The sequence below is a fragment of the Betta splendens genome, chromosome 24 (genome assembly GCF_900634795.4).
Source record: "Betta splendens chromosome 24, fBetSpl5.4, whole genome shotgun sequence".
NCBI lineage: Eukaryota > Metazoa > Chordata > Actinopteri > Anabantiformes > Osphronemidae > Betta > Betta splendens.
Window position 1 is genome coordinate 6,209,881 of NC_040901.2, and position 20,945 is coordinate 6,230,825.

The 20,945-nt window shown below is 42.4% G+C and overlaps 3 protein-coding genes across 6 annotated transcripts; 2 read left to right on the forward strand and 1 right to left on the reverse strand.

The window, feature by feature from the left end:
- Positions 1 to 37: 37 nt before the first annotated feature.
- On the forward strand, positions 38 to 6,296 carry LOC114849337 (methylmalonate-semialdehyde dehydrogenase [acylating], mitochondrial-like). Its single transcript, XM_029140656.2, has 12 exons — positions 38 to 246; positions 513 to 554; positions 1,017 to 1,091; positions 1,499 to 1,660; positions 1,800 to 1,878; positions 2,736 to 3,038; positions 3,310 to 3,431; positions 3,718 to 3,907; positions 4,012 to 4,193; positions 4,434 to 4,613; positions 5,277 to 5,375; positions 5,500 to 6,296. The coding sequence occupies exons 1-12, from the start codon at positions 208 to 210 to the stop codon at positions 5,602 to 5,604; spliced, it is 1,578 nt and encodes a 525-aa protein (XP_028996489.1). The 5' UTR covers positions 38 to 207; the 3' UTR covers positions 5,605 to 6,296.
- A 61-nt stretch (positions 6,297 to 6,357) lies between these two features.
- LOC114849339 (ectonucleoside triphosphate diphosphohydrolase 5-like) lies at positions 6,358 to 13,219 on the forward strand. 4 transcript variants are annotated; one of them, XM_055506571.1, is made up of 14 exons: positions 6,358 to 6,578; positions 7,871 to 7,998; positions 8,495 to 8,574; positions 8,820 to 8,963; positions 9,474 to 9,549; positions 9,988 to 10,023; positions 10,341 to 10,429; positions 10,510 to 10,592; positions 10,807 to 10,868; positions 11,197 to 11,298; positions 11,400 to 11,543; positions 11,825 to 11,881; positions 12,075 to 12,190; positions 12,482 to 13,219. In XM_055506571.1, the coding sequence occupies exons 1-14, from the start codon at positions 6,379 to 6,381 to the stop codon at positions 12,563 to 12,565; spliced, it is 1,401 nt and encodes a 466-aa protein (XP_055362546.1). In that variant the 5' UTR covers positions 6,358 to 6,378; the 3' UTR covers positions 12,566 to 13,219. The 4 variants fall into 4 exon arrangements, with proteins under 4 accessions (XP_055362546.1, XP_028996492.1, XP_055362547.1 ...); XM_029140659.3 differs by having other exon boundaries at positions 6,406 to 6,538; positions 7,751 to 7,998; XM_055506572.1 differs by having other exon boundaries at positions 6,418 to 6,538.
- On the reverse strand, positions 12,412 to 20,756 carry znf410 (zinc finger protein 410). Its single transcript, XM_029140657.3, has 12 exons — positions 20,600 to 20,756; positions 20,167 to 20,253; positions 20,029 to 20,080; positions 19,811 to 19,943; positions 19,414 to 19,599; positions 18,473 to 18,694; positions 16,721 to 16,880; positions 15,859 to 16,040; positions 15,244 to 15,333; positions 14,953 to 15,072; positions 13,978 to 14,097; positions 12,412 to 13,428 (listed from the first exon to the last, which is right to left on the reverse strand). Exons 3-12 carry the CDS (start codon positions 20,059 to 20,061, stop codon positions 13,328 to 13,330), a joined length of 1,347 nt encoding a protein of 448 aa, XP_028996490.1. The 5' UTR covers positions 20,062 to 20,080; positions 20,167 to 20,253; positions 20,600 to 20,756; the 3' UTR covers positions 12,412 to 13,327.
- Between the last annotated feature and the right edge of the window lie 189 nt (positions 20,757 to 20,945).

Here is a 20,945-nt window from a genome sequence, read left to right on the forward strand (position 1 = left end):
CCTAACTGCACGTTAAACGCTTTCCACAGATTACCAAACCATCTGCATAGCAGCTAGTCACCGGAATCCATATTGATGATGTTTTGTAGAGCCATGTAAAGCGCAGCCGTCAGTTACGCTGCGTGTGTGCAACATTTAAGCTAGCTTAAGTCTCTTTGCACGTTAGAACCGTGTGGGTCGGTTGAAAGGCAAACTTTATTGTTCAGAATGGCAGCGATCCTCCGACGGTCCCTACTAAACAGGAAGGTAAAGCGAGTTCATGCTAACTTTTTATCGAGCATTTAGCATTGTTTGACACTAGTGCAGCTCGTGTAGCTAGCCGTGTGCCTGCTAACAGAGTGACACTCGCTCCTCCTTTCTGCAAGTATTTAATATGAACGTGGCAATTTAACTTGCAAGGGCAGGTATTTTCTGCATCACGTGGACAATGCAGCGACCAGAACTGGCTCTCATTCATTAGACCTTGGCCAGTGAGTTGAATGAAAATAGCTGTGGTGTTTCGTTTCTTGCAGGTTGCCCTCCAGCTGGGTCGCATGAGTTACTCCTCCTCAGTCGTAAGAGCTCCCAGGCAGTCGCTCAGTGAACTGGATTTCAGATGAACATATTCCAAAAGAATGCCACACACCTTGATGTACTTGTTTGGGCTGTGACGGTTTCCAGCCAGGCGAACAAATAATTCAAAAGTCTTTGAAAAAAAAATTAAACCTTTAGTTCATCATGAACGTAATTGTCCCTGGTCAATTAATTTACTTATTAATGTATATTAATGGCCATAGAGTTTCACTTAAACATTGCTGTTCCAGTGCTTAAATTGTGAAAATGCAAACCCTGTTTAAGTGTAGAGAATTGGGACACAATTAATTTTACACAGCAATGTTTTGAATCAGCAAGAATTGAAAAAAGGCCAATAAAGCCACTCTGCAATAAATGTTGTGGCGATAGATGCCCTCTGTGAACTTACTAATGACGTTACCAGGGAGAAGGACATTTAATCATATGCTTCTGTGATCCTCTAGCCCACCACCAAGCTGTTCATTGATGGCAAGTTTGTCGAGTCCAGCTCGTCTGAATGGCTTGACATTCACAATCCCGTAAGTACTCACAGATACAGTACATTAGACCCAGCCAGGACAGAGACTGCAGTAATAAGATTTGCACTAAAAGCTGGCTGCACATAACCAGCGCAACTTAGTAATAATAACAATTGGAACACTGGAGAGAGGGATAAGATGTAATTTATCTATTTCTAATGGCCTAATTTGGAAAGTGAGACAAGTGCGGGCCAAGTCTCCACCGCCAGATTTGTGTTATATCTTCCAAAAGTCTTTTTCTAAGGCTGTGTAGCTCATCAACTGTAATTTCACATCAACACATGTGTGATTGTAGTGTATATGTCATTTTTCATCATTTCAGACCTTAAAAATGACAGAAAAGTCAAATAGTATATATTTACATGCAGTCATACAAAGCAGTTATTTTTCCTGATTATGTCTTCCAGGCCACTAATGAGGTGGTGGGCCGTGTGCCCAAAGCAACCCAGGAGGAGATGTTGTCAGCTGTGGACTCCTGCTCCAGAGCCTTCCAGTCCTGGTCCGACACCTCCATCCTAAGCAGACAGCAGATCTTCTTGCGCTACCAGCAGCTGATCAAGGACAACATTGTAAGGAGATCGCCCGCCTGCTGCCATGTTTGCGTCAGAGGAATGAGCTCAAGCTGAAGCTTGCTTGGGTTTTTGCTTTAAAAATAACTCTCTGCAAATGTCTGATTTGTCCTCTGTTATTTATTCTCTTATACTTTAGAAAGAACTGGCTAAAATAATCACCTTGGAGCAGGGCAAAACTCTTGCTGATGCAGAAGGAGATGTATTTAGAGGACTGCGTAAGTAATACCCTTGACTCCACCTGCATTTTAGGCTTTTGATATTTTTATAGTGCCCCTGAACATAAAGCTGGACTGTATTTGCCTGTTCAAACAGTCTTTTGTATTTACTACAGATTAAACGTTTCCCTTTGACAATCCTTTATAACAAAGCATGGATAAAAGTTAGGCGCTAAGTGTCCGTAATTTCAGCATAAACAGACACTCTGCAAAAGTGACTTCAGATTTTAGATTAATATTGGGACCTGGGTTTCACAATATTGCCACATTGAACCCAAGAGTGCTTTTTATGAGTCTTAATGTTACATTTCAAGCATTACTACCTTTATTTTTTTTATGCTCTTACTGTAGGTGCTTTCTACATAAATATATCCAGCTTAAGTTCATTGGCAGACATGCATAAACATTAATTCTGCCCAGAGATGTCAAAGAGCCAATAATCTAAGTTATATTTTGATTATTGTTGACTGTGCTTCTAAGTACCTTTTTGTATTTGATGCTCTTCCCAGTTTTTGCCATGCCTATATTATTCTGCCAACTTCCAACTTAGCTCAAAGACGGGCTGCAACTGTAGGTGGGCTGCCAGCTGTAGAGATTTTCTACCAGTGGAACCCGTGATGTTTGAAGTTTTCACAAGTTATGTTGCAGTTTATTTTTAGGGAAAGGAAATCAGTTAACCTTTTTTTAATTAGGTAAGAGGCTTAAATTCTGCGTGCAGATACATCTTAATATAGGAATTATATTGTCCTATCTTAAATAACTTCTAGTTCCACCCAGGTGCTTCCAGTATCTCAGGTCTGTTTATCTTTTCACTTTTTAATTGGGTGACCTCGTTTTTCCCCAATCTTCTGCCTCAGAGGTGGTTGAACATGCCTGCAGCATCACATCTCTCATGTTGGGTGAGACGTTACCATCCATCACCAAGGACATGGACACTTACACCTACCGGCTGCCCATTGGCGTGTGTGCTGGTATCGCCCCCTTTAACTTCCCCGCCATGATTCCACTGTGGATGTTCCCTATTGGTATGGTGTGCGGCAACACCTACCTGATGAAGCCCTCTGAACGCGTCCCAGGGTGCACCATGCTGTTGGCTAAAATGTTTCAGGATGCTGGGGCACCAGATGGTACACTCAACATAATCCACGGCCAGCATGCAGGTGTGTGCGTGTTTTCTTTTTCCATTGAGATGCACGTGATAAGTGATGTGGAAAAGTCCAAGGACGATTCAAACCCTAATCATATATCCCCCGGTAATGTGTAGATGGGGAATTTACATAATGTGCAGCTTATATTAGGAAGGAATTCATGACTGTTTGGGGTGGACAGATTTGATTATCTGTATCCAAGGCCATTGTGCTTTTATGTGTAGCCTTAAGGCAAGCACAGATGAAGAGAGTGCTTACGTTATCCGTTTGTATCTCTGTATAGCGGTGAACTTCATCTGTGACCATCCCGCTATCAAGGCCATAAGCTTTGTGGGCTCCAACCAGGCTGGGGAGTACATCTATGAGCGGGGCTCCAAGAACGGCAAGAGAGTGCAGTCCAACATGGTACACGGCATCTCTAAGTGCTTGTCTCAGCATCATTTACAGATTTTTTTACCAATTTCATGTGTACTTGTTATTTTTGTAATAACCCACATATTTAACACTAATTCTACTGTTACTCGCAGAGATATATGGTGCAAAATATTTACTGTTGCCATGAAAACAACTCTGTGCTTAGCTGTCAGTCATTGAGATTTGTAGCATATGATTAGCGCGTTGCTGCCCCTGATGTCTTCGAGTCTACTGCAGATGAACCCCACACTATCCTGTTGTACATTTTGTATTTTAGGGTGCCAAGAACCATGGTGTGGTGATGCCTGATGCCAATAGGGAGAATACCATCAACCAGCTGGTGGGCGCTGCCTTTGGAGCAGCTGGCCAGCGCTGTATGGCCCTCTCCACTGCTGTTTTTGTAGGGGAATCTCGTGAATGGCTTCCAGAGCTGGTGGAACGCTCCAAATCGCTACGTGTAAATGCAGGTAACTTCATTAGTACATGAATATGGAGGAAAACCCAATAGTTTTCATGTATTTTGGAATAAATTGTCCTCTTGGAGTAAAATTTACATGCATGTGTCCTGAAGGTGATCAGCCTGGGGCGGATGTAGGTCCCCTGATCTCCCCTGAAGCCAAAGCCAGAGTTCACTCTTTGATCCAGAGTGGGATGGATGAAGGTGCCAAGCTGCTGCTGGATGGGAGAAATGTCAACGTCAAAGGATATGAAAATGGAAACTTTGTAGGACCCACCATCCTTGGCAATGTTACGGTGAGATGAGAACTGAAATTTGGCTGAGACAAAAGGTGTAACATTTACCTGTTAGAGGTATGGAGTGTCAGACATGTTACATCTAAATATAGAAAATAGCTGTAAGTGCAAATGAATCACCCTTTGGTTGTATTTAGAGAGTGTAACATACATACAGTAACATAGTCTACGCTGTGATACTAAATGTATATTTGTCTTGTGAAGTTCTGAAACTCCATTGATCACTCCTGCTCTTTCTAGCCGGATATGAAGTGTTACACAGAAGAGATCTTTGGACCTGTTCTTGTCGTCCTGGAGGCTGACAGTCTCGATGAAGCCATTTCTATTGTCAATAAAAATCCCTATGGCAACGGCACCGCCATCTTCACCACCAATGGAGCCACAGCACGCAAATACACACACGAGGTGGACGTAGGCCAGGTGATTAATTCTTTTACAGTGGCTGATTAAAGGGCTGTGTTCTAGTAGTTGGGGATAGTTTTCAAATTGATCATGTAAAGTGTTATTTTAGTCCCCGGTGAGTCATCCATGTGATGAGTGAACAGCTCTGTGTGGGAGGTTTAAAGTAGAGACACAAACGCACACTGTTTATGTGAAGCAGGAATATTACTTAAGTAAAGCAGTCAGTGAAAAAATGTTAAGTGATCTCATAAACTGTTTTAGATCAGTTTGTAGAGTGAAAAATAATCCAGTTTTTGTAGCGCAAACAACAGTCTGGGTCTGTAATCATGAGTTTTTGTCATCTAAAGTCAATTTACTGTTTTAATCTTTAAAAACAAATGATATTCAGATGGAAAAACAATTTATTTTAACTGAATTATTGTCTGTTTTTTTTCCCAATACTGATGTATAAACGGAATTCAGAGAACGTCCAGTATAATAGCATTTTGAGTGATTCTAGAATTAGGCCAGCCAACATAGTGATGCTTGATTTACAATTGATCAGATTGCATGCAAGTCCAAACTGCAAGCAGTAACTGTTTGAAAGACAATGGATTATGCAGTAAAACAGCATAATAGAAGTTCTACCCAAGACAGGTGAAAGTAGGTGACACACGTTTGATCAGCTTTGTGTTTTTACAGATTGGTGTGAATGTTCCCATCCCTGTGCCTCTCCCCATGTTCTCCTTCACTGGCTCTAGAGCTTCATTCAGAGGAGACACCAACTTCTATGGCAAGCAGGTAAGCAACGCAAGCCAAATGTAGTTCAACCAAATGTAAACGTGTAATGCAATACAAACAAACAATTGTAATACTACTGTATGTATTGAAAATGTATGACTAGCTGTTACATCTTTACCACTAGGGCATCCAGTTCTACACTCAGATCAAGACAGTGACGTCACAGTGGAAGGCTGAGGACGCTACCGTGACCAGTCCAGCCGTTACTATGCCGACCATGGGACGCTAAGCCCATCATTTACAACGATCACTGACTACTCAAACCACCTTAGAAGCAGCACAAGTGATAAACAAGAGACGGTCACATGTGTTTTACCAACTTTGGAAAAAACGTCTTGACTACTATTAGTAGTTGCCGATTAAGCTTTGAACATACTGGACACTGTTGCACAGATGCAATGCAAAGTACACCTCATTTGGCTGTGATGAATTGAACTGATACAATGAATGGTTGCTGTGAGTCTCTTTATAGGTTCATATTTTTGTGCCTGTTATTTTTCATGTTAATTTCCTGGACTGAGCTAGTGGATCATAACCTATGACGGTTAATCATGTTTATATTCCTCAGTGTGCTTGTATAAAGCATTAAAACCTGGAGGAGGAATGAGAAGGGTTAGGAGTTTGACCCCTCAGCGCTTGTCTTCCACCTGAATCCTCTTTTTTAACACATTAATACTGTTACTTTGCCACTTAAAAACTGAAATGAGGACCGCTGCTCCTGTGTTTCACATGTATAGTGTAACGCTCCATATACTGTCTTGTGGTCAGGATAAGTGTGTCATCACTGTCAGAGCTTGAACAAGTGAAATAGTGGTCCATAAGAGCATTTGAACTGCCTCACTCACCTTCTCATCTTCTCTCTGGAGACACAAGAATATTTGAGCCTGTAATGGACTTATAAATAAATGCTTCGCAATGTGACTCAGTTGAATTGGGATTAGTTATGAAATGTTCTGGTTCTGACGTTCTAGGTCACTGTTCGCGTTTATAAAATGTTAACGTAATGAGAGGATTGCGTTTGAACCGGACGTTTTTCCGTTCAGGGGTCGCATCTTGCAGCGGGACTGGCGACTTGTGTTCGCGGTCAGCGTGTTTTATTCCGACAGAGCCGGCGTGTGACGTCACGAGGAGCCTGCCGCGAGCGCTGCTAGCTGGACACCATGGTGAGCCTCCGCTAGCTTTAGCGTTCAAATGCTCTGCCAGGTCCGCTTCTGCTGTCGTGCAGTATTCTGTTTGGTCGCTTGTTTTCGCTGTTTTGTATTTATATGCTCCAAGAGGAGCCTGCTGCACCACAACCAGCGTTACCCTCAACAGTAGCTAACGCTAACTTGATAAATGTCATGTTGATATGCTAAGCTACACTTTAACTCCGAGTTTAGCGTTACGTGGTTCTATGAAGGAATGTTACGGTTTGTATGTAGAGATGTTAAACGTGTTCACTTAGTCACTGTATTTTATCTCAAAACTTAAAGGTAGTTAATACTGTTATCACTTGTTAAAGTCAGGCTGTACGAGTTAGCAACAGCACACTTACAGTACAGACATTATAGTTTTGTATTTGCAGACGTAAACCGCTCTAACACGTTTAAACTGTTGTTAATTTTCACAACATTTATCTAAATTGGCATTCTACACATTTGAGCACACATTACACAACGTCGAGAAAGCTGAAAAACCTATTAAAAACATTTGTAGTATAACCCTGCAGCAATGTGAACCATTTAAGTCAAGCAGGAATACACGTTATAGTAGTAGTAGTGACTGTGCCTTGTTTGTATTCAAAAGTTAGATGTAGGTTATTGAAGACCTGGAGGCAACTTAAAAAAAAAAAAACTTTGGAAGATGGACTTGAATGTGTTTTTCTCCAGTCACACTCAGCCAAAAAGAATTAATCTGCAGTCCTACAGTAATCTAACTCCTTTTTAACAATTTAACAATTCAGCATAAAATAAAATGAAGTCAAATGCATTTATTCCCCTTATGTTTCATGTGAGCAGAATGACAGTGGCCCAGTAGAGGTAAGGCACTGATCAGTGCTCATTCAAAGTGTTGTGGGGGAAAGATGTTAAGAAATGAAGTTGCATGTATTCATCAAACCTATAGGACAAAGGTTTTTGACTCACTCCTTTGTAAGTGGCATGTTTTCGAAATGGTGTTCAGGAGCTGACATGGCAGTGAGAGGTGATGGGATGTGTTGCTGTGGTTGGTTAAAACGTCTGTCAGGGTGTGGCCAAAATTACCTGGCGTAAAAAACTTAATTGATTCTTTCTCCTGCTTCTTGCCATGCTGCAGTTTAACACGTTCCAGTACGAGGACGCAACACTTTGAGCTGATGTTGAACAGTTAAAAAGCTTAATTGTATAATACCTTTACAGAGCTCTGATTTCCAGAGTGAAGATGAAGCCCACTGTGCCGCTTGTACTTCTGGTCCTGCTTACTGTAGCAGGACAAAGCCAGGCCCAGGTCAAGAGCTCAATTTTGGATTTGACCAACAGCGTCAGGAGCATCCTTCCCAGTCTGAGCCGGCCAGCAAACCACAGCCGCATCTTCTATGCAGTGATGTTTGATGCTGGGAGCACAGGGACGCGTATTCATGTTTATACCTTCATCCAGAGTCTCTCAGGTAATGCCGATCAAGGCTGGGCACTGTCTCAGGGTCACTGTGAGGTGCTTGTCTGCTGTTTTTCTCTTCTATATATAGGTATTCTATTATATCCAGTGGTAGAATCTTATCATGTAATCTTGTTATGTGAACAAGTATTGGAACAGGGATGTCATGGTGTATTAACATTATATGAAGAACTTAAGAAAAAGAAATTGAGTCATAATGCAAACAGCAGACTAACAAGCTGTTCTGCAAGCTCTTCTGTCTTTGGCTTTACCCACTATGCTCAAAGCTCGACACTTGTGTAAACTTGTAAATTCTCACTTCAGGGGACATAGGTTATACTTGGCTTCATTTACGTTTGCAGTAATAATCCTATTTTTGTCAGATTCAAGTCGGCATGCCTCCTGAATAAGGGGATATGTTCTGCATATGTATGCTAAGCAGATTTAGGCCTCTTAATGCTTTTAATAGCTGCTGCAATTTGATGTGGGTGGATGTTGTATCGTTTTAGAGGAGCTGCCTGTGTTGGACAATGAGATGTTCCATTCCACAAAGCCTGGGTTGTCGGCATATGCTGACTCCCCTGAAATGGTGAGTTCATTGTCAAATCTAATCAATTATATACAGCCAATGAAAAAGTGTCTGCTGGCTGTACATTGTAGTCAGTATTACTGCCAATAGTATTTCTCTGTGGGAATTTATTTTCCTAATGAAAGTAAGTAGGAAGTGAGACACGCAACATGACAAACAAGTGAATATTCTTGATGATTCCTCAGCACTGACCAGTCACCAGGTTGTCAAATGCTGCTCCATAGTGACCATTATCTGTTTTAAAGGCAGGACACACAGTGAGGATGTTGTTAAAAGTGGCCAAGAAGACAGTGCCTCGCCTGGAGTGGAAGAGAACTCCAGTGATCCTTAGAGCCACAGCCGGTCTTCGGCTGCTGGAGGCGGAGAAAGCTCAGGCTCTTTTGGACCAGGTACAGTGGAACGAGACGAAGACACGAGATCCAATTGAGATGTTAAGAAAATTGTTCGTGAAAATACCAATATTCTGTAGAGTACAGTTCTTAACAATAGGGAAGCTGGTAGGTGCTACATTGTCTGATGCTTTCCAAGGAAAGTGCAGCCTCTTATCCAGTGAGGGAGCAGGCGGGAAAGAGAGAACCTTTTCAGTGCTGTGACAGGTGGTACAGAGACAAGAGGAAAGGTATTGTTATCAGAGTAGTGTGAGCTTAGTGAGGACAGCTTTTGTAGAGGGGATAAAATAGTAATGGATGTCCTGGGGCACCTTGGAAGATAAACGATACTTTATTAATCCCCCTGAGGGAAATAATTAATCCCTTCTAGCGGAGGGCACCTCGGGAAGAGCTACCATTACAGTAGATAACATTCCAGCCATTTCTCTGCTGCTTTCCTAGACACCTTTGTGCTGTCCCACTTCCCATTCTGCCTCCCTCTCTCCCGCTTCTCCCCCTGTTCCCTCCCAGGTTCAACACGTGTTTGATGAATCTCCTTTTTTGGTCCCAGACAACAGCGTCAGCATAATGAACGGCACAAATGAAGGTAGCGTCTGCCAACCCTCTGCCCTGACAAGCAACACATCCGTCAGTTATCACAGCCACTCATGTTCTCGCCGCAGTACTTTGTAGGTGTCATCTGTGATGCTTCTGGCCTAGTTTGAATGCGCAGCACTGTTTCAATAAGACATCTTTGTTTACTGCAGACGTTTACCTAAGTTGCAGTGGAGTACAGCTGTCTATTATGATGACACCTACAAAAATAAAATTACTTCTCTCTGCAAACAGTTTTTAGGGCCTGTAATTACATGGTGAGAAATGTTTGTGCCACAGTGTAATTAATTTGTCAGCATTTTAACCTTGTTTGTGGGACTACAGCTCACACTCACAGTTCTGTGTGTATCCTGTAACAATAGTAATCTCTGAGATGCTTTGTCTTAATTATTTTGTAAAATAAACTTGTTTGGTTATTTCATAAATGCAGGGATCCTGGCTTGGATATCTGTGAACTTTCTAACCGGTAAGTACTATCTGCAGCATAACACTGAATACGTTTCCTGATTACATTGTTTTGAGATTATCCAAATTGTACTCATTGTCTGAAACTGTCACAGGGTTTTATTACAGAACCGTGTACACAAATAGAGGCTCAATGTTCACCGCTACAATTTCTTTGCCTGGAGGGGATTGCTCTGATCTTTATCGAGCTCAGCGTTAGGGTTTTATGCTTTTGGGCTGCACGTGTGCCAGACAGGCCTTTTGAAGATATTATCTGAGGTATAGCTGATTAGCACTTCTTTGTTGTGGCTGCTGGATTAAAGTGGGGAATGTTTTCAGGTCACCTGAATGCACAAACCCAGAAGACAGTGGGAATATTGGATTTGGGTGGAGGATCCACTCAGATCACTTTCCTACCAAAACTCAGGGTCTGTGAATTACTTTATCTTTCAAGAAGCTTTAAATGTTAAAAATAGTGTTTACTAATCATTTCTCTTTCATATTACAGAAAACCATTGAAAGTGTTCCTGTTAGTGATTACGTTGCCAAATTTGGCATTTTGAACTCAACGTTTCAGTTGTACACTTACAGGTAACAGCTTTGGTCTTTGGCCTTTTATAAAACAGAAATTCTAAAACTGTGTGATTGCATTACATTTTCTAATTCAATCTTTATTTAAGTTAATTTTCTTATATTACGTATTTATGCTACAATTAGGTCTTTACTTTAAAAAAAACCTCAGGAGTAATTAGCTTATTTGTTAAAAGTGTCTGGTTTTAAATGACAACACATTTACTTGTTCCAGCTACTTGGGAAATGGATTGATGGCAGCTCGACTGGCGACACTAGGTGCTTTGGGCGCAGAAGGTACTGTGCTGGTGTTGCCATGAGTTGTTGGTCAATGTTTTCCACTGAGCATGTCTCTGAATGATATTAAGACAAAGCAAAGTGGGTCAGTTCTGCAGCTGCTGTTTTTCTCTCATTTCTGCCTATTTCTCAAAACGGCGAGGAGAGCGGTAACAGGATGTACTTTTGAAGTCCTCTTTCCAATAAACATTTCAAGCAAGACCCTAAGATGAATCACAGAAGGACTTCAGAGAATATTGTGTTAGGGATTGTCTGAGTTCTTGACTCAGTCTCGCACCTCGACCAGGTTTGAGGCTGTTGAGACAGTCATGCTGTTATTCTCTCATAGGATTACAATGGCAGGTTTTTAAAAGTTCCTGTCTGCCAAAGAAGTTCAGGGATGAATGGAGCTTTGGGGGACTAACCTATCATGTGAGCGGGGACCCAGATGGTAAGATTGTGTAAAGAAGCCTTAGTTGAATTACACATCATTATATTATGTTACTCCTCTGTAGAATGTATAATTTCCACCACTGTATCACTCTTCCCCAGGTTATTCGGGATACAAGCTGTGTTATCAGGAAGTACTTAAGGTGGTGAAGGGGATTATTCATCAGCCGTTTGAGCTCGAAGACAGCAATGTTTTCTATGCATTCTCCTATTACTTTGACAGAGCTGTGGAAGCAGGCCTTATCGGTGAGCACATGCACACACCTTACATAATTATACAGCTCCAGCAGGAGGTTATTCCAGTACTAGACAGATTCAGAATAACTTGAGTCATCTGAACCTGTCTCAGCGGCTTTGACAATCTATTGGTGTGTAGTTATTAGGGAAATTGCTATCCTCGGTCAGCCAGCGCTGAAAGGCCGCAAGCGCTATTATCAGTATTATGGAAATATGTAGATCTCCTCTTGTAATGAATGGTATAGCATTTTAAATGTGAGTGAGACGACCCCATTCACGCATTGTTGCAGATGGAGTCCAAGGAGGGATGTTGGAGGTCAGGGACTTCAAGAAGAGGGCTAAAGAGGGTGAGATGGGCAAAGCAATGCATCGTTCCTATGACAGATAATGCAGCACCCTGTACTTGAGACGCAATGTGAATCTCAATAGAACAGCGTAGTGTCCTCACTCCTATCTGAAATCCTGCCTCCATCCTCTCTGCAGAATACAGATGACTGATTATCCAACCTAACCTAACATGATTTCCTTTTCTCTGCTCAGTGTGCAATAAGATGAGCAAGTACCTGCTCATCAGTCCTTTCCTGTGTATGGACATGACCTACATAACTTGTCTGCTCAAGGATGGGTTCGGGTTCAAGGAGCGCACAGTGCTGCAGGTGAGGGGACATTACATAACTCGATCAACCTCAATGTAATAGAATCAATGGGAAACAAAACACGTCATACATGGTCCAAAGGTCCCTGCAGCTTGTTCTTAATTAAGCTAATAACTCAATTCAACCGTAGATATGGAGACTGACATGAGTAACTACTACGATGCCTGACCTTGTCTGTCAAATGATGTATTAGGCAACAATAAAACAAACCTTTACCCAAGTTGTTTCCATTTTATTTTAATAAATATAAAAGGCATTTGACATTTGTTTTGGGGGTTTTCTCCCTCCTAGTTGACCAAGAAAGTGAATAACGTCGAGGCAAGCTGGGCTCTGGGTGCTACGTTGGACCATTTCCACCACCTGAAGATCCACTGAGGAGAAGCTTGAAACAAAAACTGCTGGTTTAGGTGGTGCTCAAGAACAAATGGCAATGCGCAGCACCTTATCTAAGAGCCCCAGACATCTACTGTCTCTTGAGGGCACAACTAACCTCATAAGTAATTTTCTTTTTTAAAAAGCTCTTATTCACAAGTGTTAATATATTGAGCTGTAAATAAGCAATGCATTGCCTTGCGCAAAGCATGTGAAGCACTGGAGGTTGACATTTGAGTAGACAATGTTAACAACTCAGTTAATGCATTTGGGGCATTTCTGGATTAAATGACAGATATTGTATTTTCTACTGCTGAACATCAAGTCTGACTGGTTGTGCTGGGCAAGATCAGTGTTTACATGCATCAATGTGATTGTTAAGGATATGTTATGAATGTGAATCCAGTTAATTTGACAGTCAACCTCATCAGCCATTGTAGTTTAAGATGAAGTTGAGTTGTTTTCATTTGAGACAGTCACTGGATTTCAACCTGTGTTTACAGTGATGTACAATACTTTTTACAAACCTTTAAACCCGTGTCATTGTTTCTTTGGGACTACTTGTTTTGAAAAACTTGAGGGAAAAAGCTGTTTGTACAAACTCTGCCATTTCACGCTTGTTAAAATAAAACCATCGGTTGCTAATTTACAAATATCTACAGAGGTTAAAGTCCATAATTAATCTATATACAGATAGTATGTTTAATCCACTGTGACTAAGCCTAGCACTGCTGAAATACACTGTGTGGTGTTTGTCAAGGCAGACTACAGCAGTGCCACCACATCTTCTCCATATGCATGGCCTTCAGTCGTCATGGTCACCAGTTCATGTGGCTGAGAGAGAACTACCACTGAGTCTGCGGAGCCTTGAGGGAAAGAAATGCACAACACACAAGCAGGTCAACAGAGATCAGTGGAGCTGGTGACATGACTGCTGCTTAATAAGATTGCTCACTCAATCCACATGCAACTAAAGTAAGTTTAGGCTTAAATGCATTGTATGATGGAACCATCAAAGCCCTACAATAACTCATTTGTCCTTGGAGAGGGCAACTTAGAAAAGAAACCGCTGTAATGGTATCCAAAGTTAAAGCAGGGTAAAAAAAAATGTTCCAATCACTACTAAGAGTACAAAACAGCACTGACAATGTCTGAATAGTCGATTCTCATAGAGCTCATTCCTGTGGTGATTTAGCCGTTCTCATACTCTTAGTAATGAAGAAAAGTTTAACAGAACATGTCTCAAATGCCAAACAGAAAAACTGAACTGAGTGTCCTGAACTGTAATTGAAAACAAAACAATAGAAACGCCACAAGCTGACTCAGCACCTCTGACAGCAGAACATTATGGGCTTCACTAAGTTAGTGTTTACTGCGTAACTCGAGTGCTGTGAGCTGCATGTCCAGACATCTACCTGGTGACCGCAGCATGGCGTGATCCAGATTCATGGGTTCCACAGCTGTTGTCATGGTGACCATCCCGTTGCCGTTCTCACCATCGGCCTCCAGCAGGCTGCTCTGGGTCAGAGCCTCTCCTGTATGAAATGGACAGCATTCACAGGAGCCAATAATCAATTTTCTAATTACTCTGATCCTTATTACAAACTTCCAAGTTACCTTTTGACCTTTGTGTTTATTTTCTGTTTCGTTTTAGGGACTGTCCTAACACAGTTATTAAATATTTTATCTAGTCACTTTTATGTATAAATAACTAAGAACTACCCCTCTATTGAAAAGCAGCATCTTCTTTTGCTCAGCTTTTACAAAAGACCAGGCTCTTTGGGGAGGATGACCCAAATAAAACTGCTGTTTATAATTAGAGCGTTTCCTCTGTGGTGTTGAAGTTGTGGTGCTTCCCGACTGCTACCGACGAGCAACAACGACGCAAATGTGCTGACTGCACTGATTGTTTCATGCTGAAAGAAAACCCCAACCCTATTCGGGTTTATACAACATGTCATAGTATAGTATGTATTTATAAATCTGTGTCGCAGCCCAAACTAAAAGCTGTGACAGAGTGTGATTCCTACAGCTGCAGTGAAAGTTATTCAAGTATTCACTTGTTTATGTTCGATAAGAAAAAAATACATTTTAAGTCGAAGACAGAATAAGACCGTTAGAATGAATGAAACTAGTTTCTACAGAACGAGACTGCTTTTTATACACCATCAAACTGTTAGTTACTGGTATCAAAATAAAAGTTTAATGATATGTTTTTAAGTGCTAAAAGTCATTAATAATTTAGAATGTTTTCTAAAATATACTGTAAACCAAATATGTACATTTTAAAATGTGTAAGCCACATATTCTAAGAATTGTCAAACCCACCACAGAGACTGGATGTGTGAGGAAAAGGGTAATGTGAGAGAGAGAGAGTCAGACAGACAGACCTGTTTCTCTGCTGTCACTGCTGAGACTTTCTTCTCCGTGTCGCTTCCTCATGTGGACATTTCTGCTGCCTGACTGAGAGAATGTCTTCCCACAAATCCCACAGTGATGGGGCTTCTCACCTGGGAGAAACACACACACGCACGCACGCACGCACGCACGCACGCACGCACGCACGCACGCAATCCTGTAAGCTTTTCTAAACTGAAACATCATCGTTCATATCCTATATACGTACAACAATAACAAAAGTGCTGAGCTGTAAGTGCAGCTGTAAACTCTGACCCACTCACCAGAATGCACCAACATATGCTTTCGTAGACTGGAATACTCTGCGAATGATCGCCCGCAACCATCTGCTTCACACAGGAAGGGCTTCTCTCCTGTACGCAGCCACCCACATGTACATATTGTTAAACTCCACAAACAAACGGACCTGAAGTAGTAAAACTGTCCAACTGCGAGATTTCACTGAATGTTTCACAAGTGAAAAAATCCCAAAGTCTGTAGAACTGTTAGTGTTGTTTACAGTTGACCGATCACAAAGCACGGGAGTATAAATTAAAATGTCAGAACTTTATGGTGTGGATATTACACCCCACAGAACGTTGTCCTTCCGGAACCACTGAATACTGTGATCTTCTAACTGGTCCTAAAATAGAAGGAGCCGACTGTGGAGCAGGCCATCAAAAATCTTAATGTCACCCTAAATAAAATATGACAGTAGTGTTACTCATTGCAGCGGGGGAACGGAGGCCCGGTTCCTGCTGACGCTTCAAATCGCCAGCCTTGACTGCACCAAGAAGCATTAAATGAGCAGAGTCCAATGGCCTGAGGCAGTTCATGCTCCCAGCAGGTTCTGGGTTTCATACACAGGTGTCTCCTGGCGCCGCCCACACCTCACCCACCTGTGTGTATGCGTCTGTGGTTCTTCAAGTTTCCAGCCGTGGTGAACTTCTTGCCACAGTTCTTCTCCTTGCAGATGAAGGGCTTCTCGCCGTTGTGCGTCCTCATGTGAACCTGCAGCCTCTGCAGCACGTAGAAGCTCTTCCCGCAGCCCTCCGCGCCGCACCTGAACATGCGGTCATTCCTGGGTGCCGAGAAAACCAAAGAAACAAGCCTCGGTGTCTCCTGCGCACATATTTCATTTGCAACAGCCCACCACCAGGTCAGACAGGGCGACCGCAAATAGATTCCCTACACCGATGTTAACAGAACTCATACAGTACAACTGCACACTTCTAAGTCAGCTGTGTTTGCCTACTCTCTGCCTCCACTACACACGACCAGTTGGAAACACCGTTGGTGCTGTGATCACTTCAGTTAAACCAGTAGAGTCCAAAAAAGCCTTATTAAAAAGAATACACGATGATCTACAGATGCATAATTAAACCTGGTTTCTCAAGTGGTACTTGTAGATGACCAAAGTCTCAAAACCAGCTGGGATTATGTGCCAGGACCTACTTTAATGCATATTGAACATAAATCTAAACATCTGTGCTGCATTTTGAATGAAAACGTTTGACGGTTTGAATTTCAGTCAGAAGCCAAGACTGGATAAGGCACATACTCTATATATGGCTACAATATCTCATAACTGGTATTTAAAGTTGGATACAGGATTAGCCTGCAAACTTATTTAAATATTTTAAATTTTTTAAAGTCACCCACATTAGCCCAGATTTGCACAGGGATGAATGCTAATGCTTTGGCATCATCTTCGGGACAGTTGCCCGATTCCAGTATCGTCCACTGCTGCGTCTGTCTTACCGGTGGGTTTTCAGATGGTATTTGAGATGAGCTGGCCAAGTGAAAGTCCTGCAGCATCCCTCGAACGAGCAGCGCAGGACCTGCTTGGCGAGGGGGCGGCCGGTCCGAGATGGCAGCTCTCGCTTGTCTGCGTCTGCTGTCAAACCGTGTGTGTGGTCGCCTAGGCAACGAGAAGGAGGAGGAGGAGTGAGCACGGATGTGTGGAGAAAGAAAACTATTCAGGAGTGTCAGGTGGTCGGCCTCTGGAGCCCGGCTGTATAAAAGCTAATCATCAGGTACTGACTGGGACCTGATGAACAAGCGCAGCCGAGAGAAAACAACCCAAAGCTGAATGCAATCACTCCCTTTGGACGTGCTTGGACTCCCCGCTTGGAATGTCTTTAACAGCTCCAATTTAGCTTGAAGCATGGCAACAGTAATGCACCTATAACTGATGTCCCACTGCTTAAGGAAACTTGTCTAATCTAAGGCAAGTTAGTGGAAAGGCGGCAATTACAGTGGCTCAGTAAGAGGGGTATTAGTGCAACCCTGAAACCTGTTCCTGGAAGCTGCAAAGATTTCATCCAACACTGTATAAACTATTCAAAGCAGTTTCGTCAGCGCTCACAGATCGAATCAAGCAGGATAAAGTGTCATTTTCATGCTTTTACTCATGAAGGTCATGGATAAATGAGCTGAGCTTAAACCAGGGTTAGACAGTTTTTATTACACATTAGGTAAATAACCAGGGACGACAATTGGCGCATGCTGGGATTTGGAAAAATCCAGATAGCAGGATAGTAAGGTAGAAAACTCGACTCCTGTATTATGTTTTAACCATGACCTCAAGCTGCAATTCGATGCAGAAGGGGTTCCGAGATCAGAGATGGAGCTAGGAGTCCTAATGCTTCGAATGTCATGGGGAAATTCTCTATCTGCAAGGCTGCCTGTGGAGGGAAGTTAAAATGGGCTGTGATTATAGTCCTGCCTCCTGGTGTGGGTCAACAGGCTGCTACAGCACCCTGTGCTGCAGGACACAGCTGTGTCTTGGATCAGACTAGAGGCTTTGGAGCAGCATCAGATGAAAAGGTGGCTATATATCACTGCGCAGGCAACAGATTAAGACGACAACATAAACAGCGCCTGACAATCAAAGCAAGGTTTAGAAGGCAACAACCTGTTATGAGTTAAGTGTGTAACGCCTGGCTGCATTAAACAAGGGGCCTCTTAACGCAATCATCCTCAGCACAAATTAGTGAGTCTAGATTAGCGAACTCACCTGTGTGTCCTCTTCTCTGTCCTGCAGGCATTAGCCATATTGCTGAAAGCTTATTACATCAGCATTCAACCTGTACTGTAGTACGATCAATGCCTCACGATCTCATGTGGCAGATACAACTCAACTTATTTGCAAGCAGACGTGTACTGTACATTAATCTAAGCAAAGCTACAAACTTACTTTGATTTGTAGAGTTATGATAAGTAATGTTTAGCAGGGTTCGAGTCAGTGCTGATTATGCTACGTCTCATCAGCGACCTCGTTTCTGTTCTGTCTTTGATGCCTTTCATAAATAGACCAGTTGATGTTATCTTAGCAGAAAAACATGCTGCTTCCTGTGCAGCGGCTTATTTTTCCTTTACTAATTTTAGTTTGACATTACATCACAGGCAGCTGGAGGCAGATTGCACACGCCCATAAACACGGCACAGTTTGACTCCGCCAGTCCCCGCCGAGACATTTCTGTCGGTTTTAATAAAACAAAGAGACTTTACCATTACTGACACTTGCGACTCTGGCATCCTGGCTGGCCTTGGCATCTCTCGCAATCTGTGCCCGCGTGGCCGCAATCAGACTGTCGTGTGCCAGTTCCTGCACTCGCAGATACCAGGGAGCACTGCCATCTATCCCGTAGTCCCCTGATGAGACCCCCTCATCATCATCCTCACCAGCGCCATCTGCGGTGAAGATCAGGGACTCTGAAGAAGCAGTGATGCCTGGAGGAGGAAATAAATATCACTAAAGCAAATATTATCAACATCACCATGACCTCATTATTCATATAATAATGTTCTGGCTTTATTCTGTAAGACGATGCTGGTGAGCAGTCAAACAAAAACAGCTCCCACTTTTTTTTAGAATTTCAGTAAAAATGTAAGAATAGAAGTGAGAGTGGATCAGTCTGCTGAGGAGTCTAGTCTCATTCTATCCTTCACATTTCTCGTTGAGGCCCAAACAGAACATTGCACACCACACAAAAGGTGCATATCAGACCAAAATTAATTTTTTGGCTCTCCTGCCAAAAGCTGATGAACCAAGCGAATATGCCTGCCAAGGATCATTTTTTCCTGCTGAAATAATTCACACTTTTTTTATGAAAATGTGTCACCTCATTTCTTTCTAGCGCTTTGTGTCCTGAGATGCATGATACACAAAGCACAGACAGAGCTTTAATCTACCACAGTCTCGGTCTTTCTTCAACTATGGAAGACGAATTACAGATTAAATGGGAATTTGTTTTTTACCGTTAACAGATTGTCAGTATTTATTTTAAAATATAGATGCTAAATCAGTATCACCGTAAATTCTGCTACTTTAAAAATGATCAGAACAGACAAATGTGAAGTCATGGCTATACTGCAAAGGACCCTGTGCTCTGGAAATGAAATGTCAAACTATAGCATGCTTCTGTTTTAGCAGGTCGCCCTTCCTTTACCTTTTGTAAGGTTTAGCAGCACATAGGAAGTGCTGTCTGACTGCTGTAGGTCATGGAGGATGGGTGGGGAGCTCGGTGAGGCCTGCGGGTGAGGATGGGTCTGGGCCACTAAAGGGCTTTGCTCTGATACCCCTCCAAACTCTGGCAATGAAGGAGAATTGCCGGGTTCATGGCTCAGCCCTGCATCTGAGGCCGGAAACAAAGCAGATTATTTGCAAATCGGTTTTCAAATAATTAGAAGATGTTTATTAGAAACACACAAGTGTGTGTATGTGTGTGTGTGTTTGTGTTTGTGTGTGTAACAAGTTTTCCATTTATTATTTATTATGCATCAACTGTAACTACTGCAGCACCCCCAATGTTTTAGACGTGACAAGAGCAGTACGTGTCCGCTGACCTGTGAGCTCAAGGTGGCTGCACAGCGAGCTCTCAGCCGGAGCCAGCAGAGGCAGGCAGGAGTGTTTGGACTCTGAATCCTCCAAACCCTGCACCAACGGGATGGAGGCGTTCTGCACAAACTGCACCAGCAGCTTAGAGGAGAAATACAAGCATCAGGATGAGAAACGCACATCTTACCGCTGTCATGTGCTATTTTAAATCACGGTACACGTTTACCTCTGGTTTGGACTCTAGCTCATCAGAAAGCATGGGTCACCCTGTGTGGAACCTGCACAGTAACAAGGTAACACGGATCCATCAAACGCACCCTCACTGGTTACAACTGATTAGAGTGGCTTGAAAACAACAATTTACCTCGACTTTGACCTGGTAAATTTAGGATTCTCGGTCGGTCATAAGTTCAGGCAGCTTGTCATCTTTGAGCCAAAACCATCACATTCACTGTGTCGTGAAACAACAGGAAAAATCGTAAAAATAACGTTCAGTGAACACCTCATCTGTGCTAGCTGACCATCAACGAGTAAAAAGTCTAATCGTGAAACAGAATCAAATATTCACAAATACGTAGCTACTTTTAAAGTTGTCAAAATAATTGCTGTCAGTCAAAATTGTGGTGGAGAGACAAACTAAATGTCACACTTGTTAACTTAGCTAGCAGGGTTAGCATTTACCAAAACTAGCAACCGGGGCTAGTAATCAGATGTTAGCCGACCGGTGCCAAATTCAGAAAGCCTTACTGGTGCTTAAAATCAATGAATATCAAGTATCAAGAGACATGTTCGTTTACCTTCTTGTAGTTGTTAAATTGAGGTGAGGGTTTGACAGGAGCTTGATAATTGTTTCAAAGCAGAGTAGCAGCTTTGTTCTACGGAAACGCTGATGGGACAAAGTTAGAATACTTCCGCGTTTTCCACAAAACGATCCCGTATCATCGACACCATCCAGTGGACAAACCTGTGAAGTACACAGGATCGCAAAAAGTCACACGATAATGAACACAAAACTAAAAGCTGAATACCCATAAAAAGAAAAACAATTAACAGGAGTCCACATTCAGCATGGTATATAGTAACACCATTAAAACAGTGAGTCAAAATAAGCATCCATATTTTGAAGCAAATGCAGATATTATG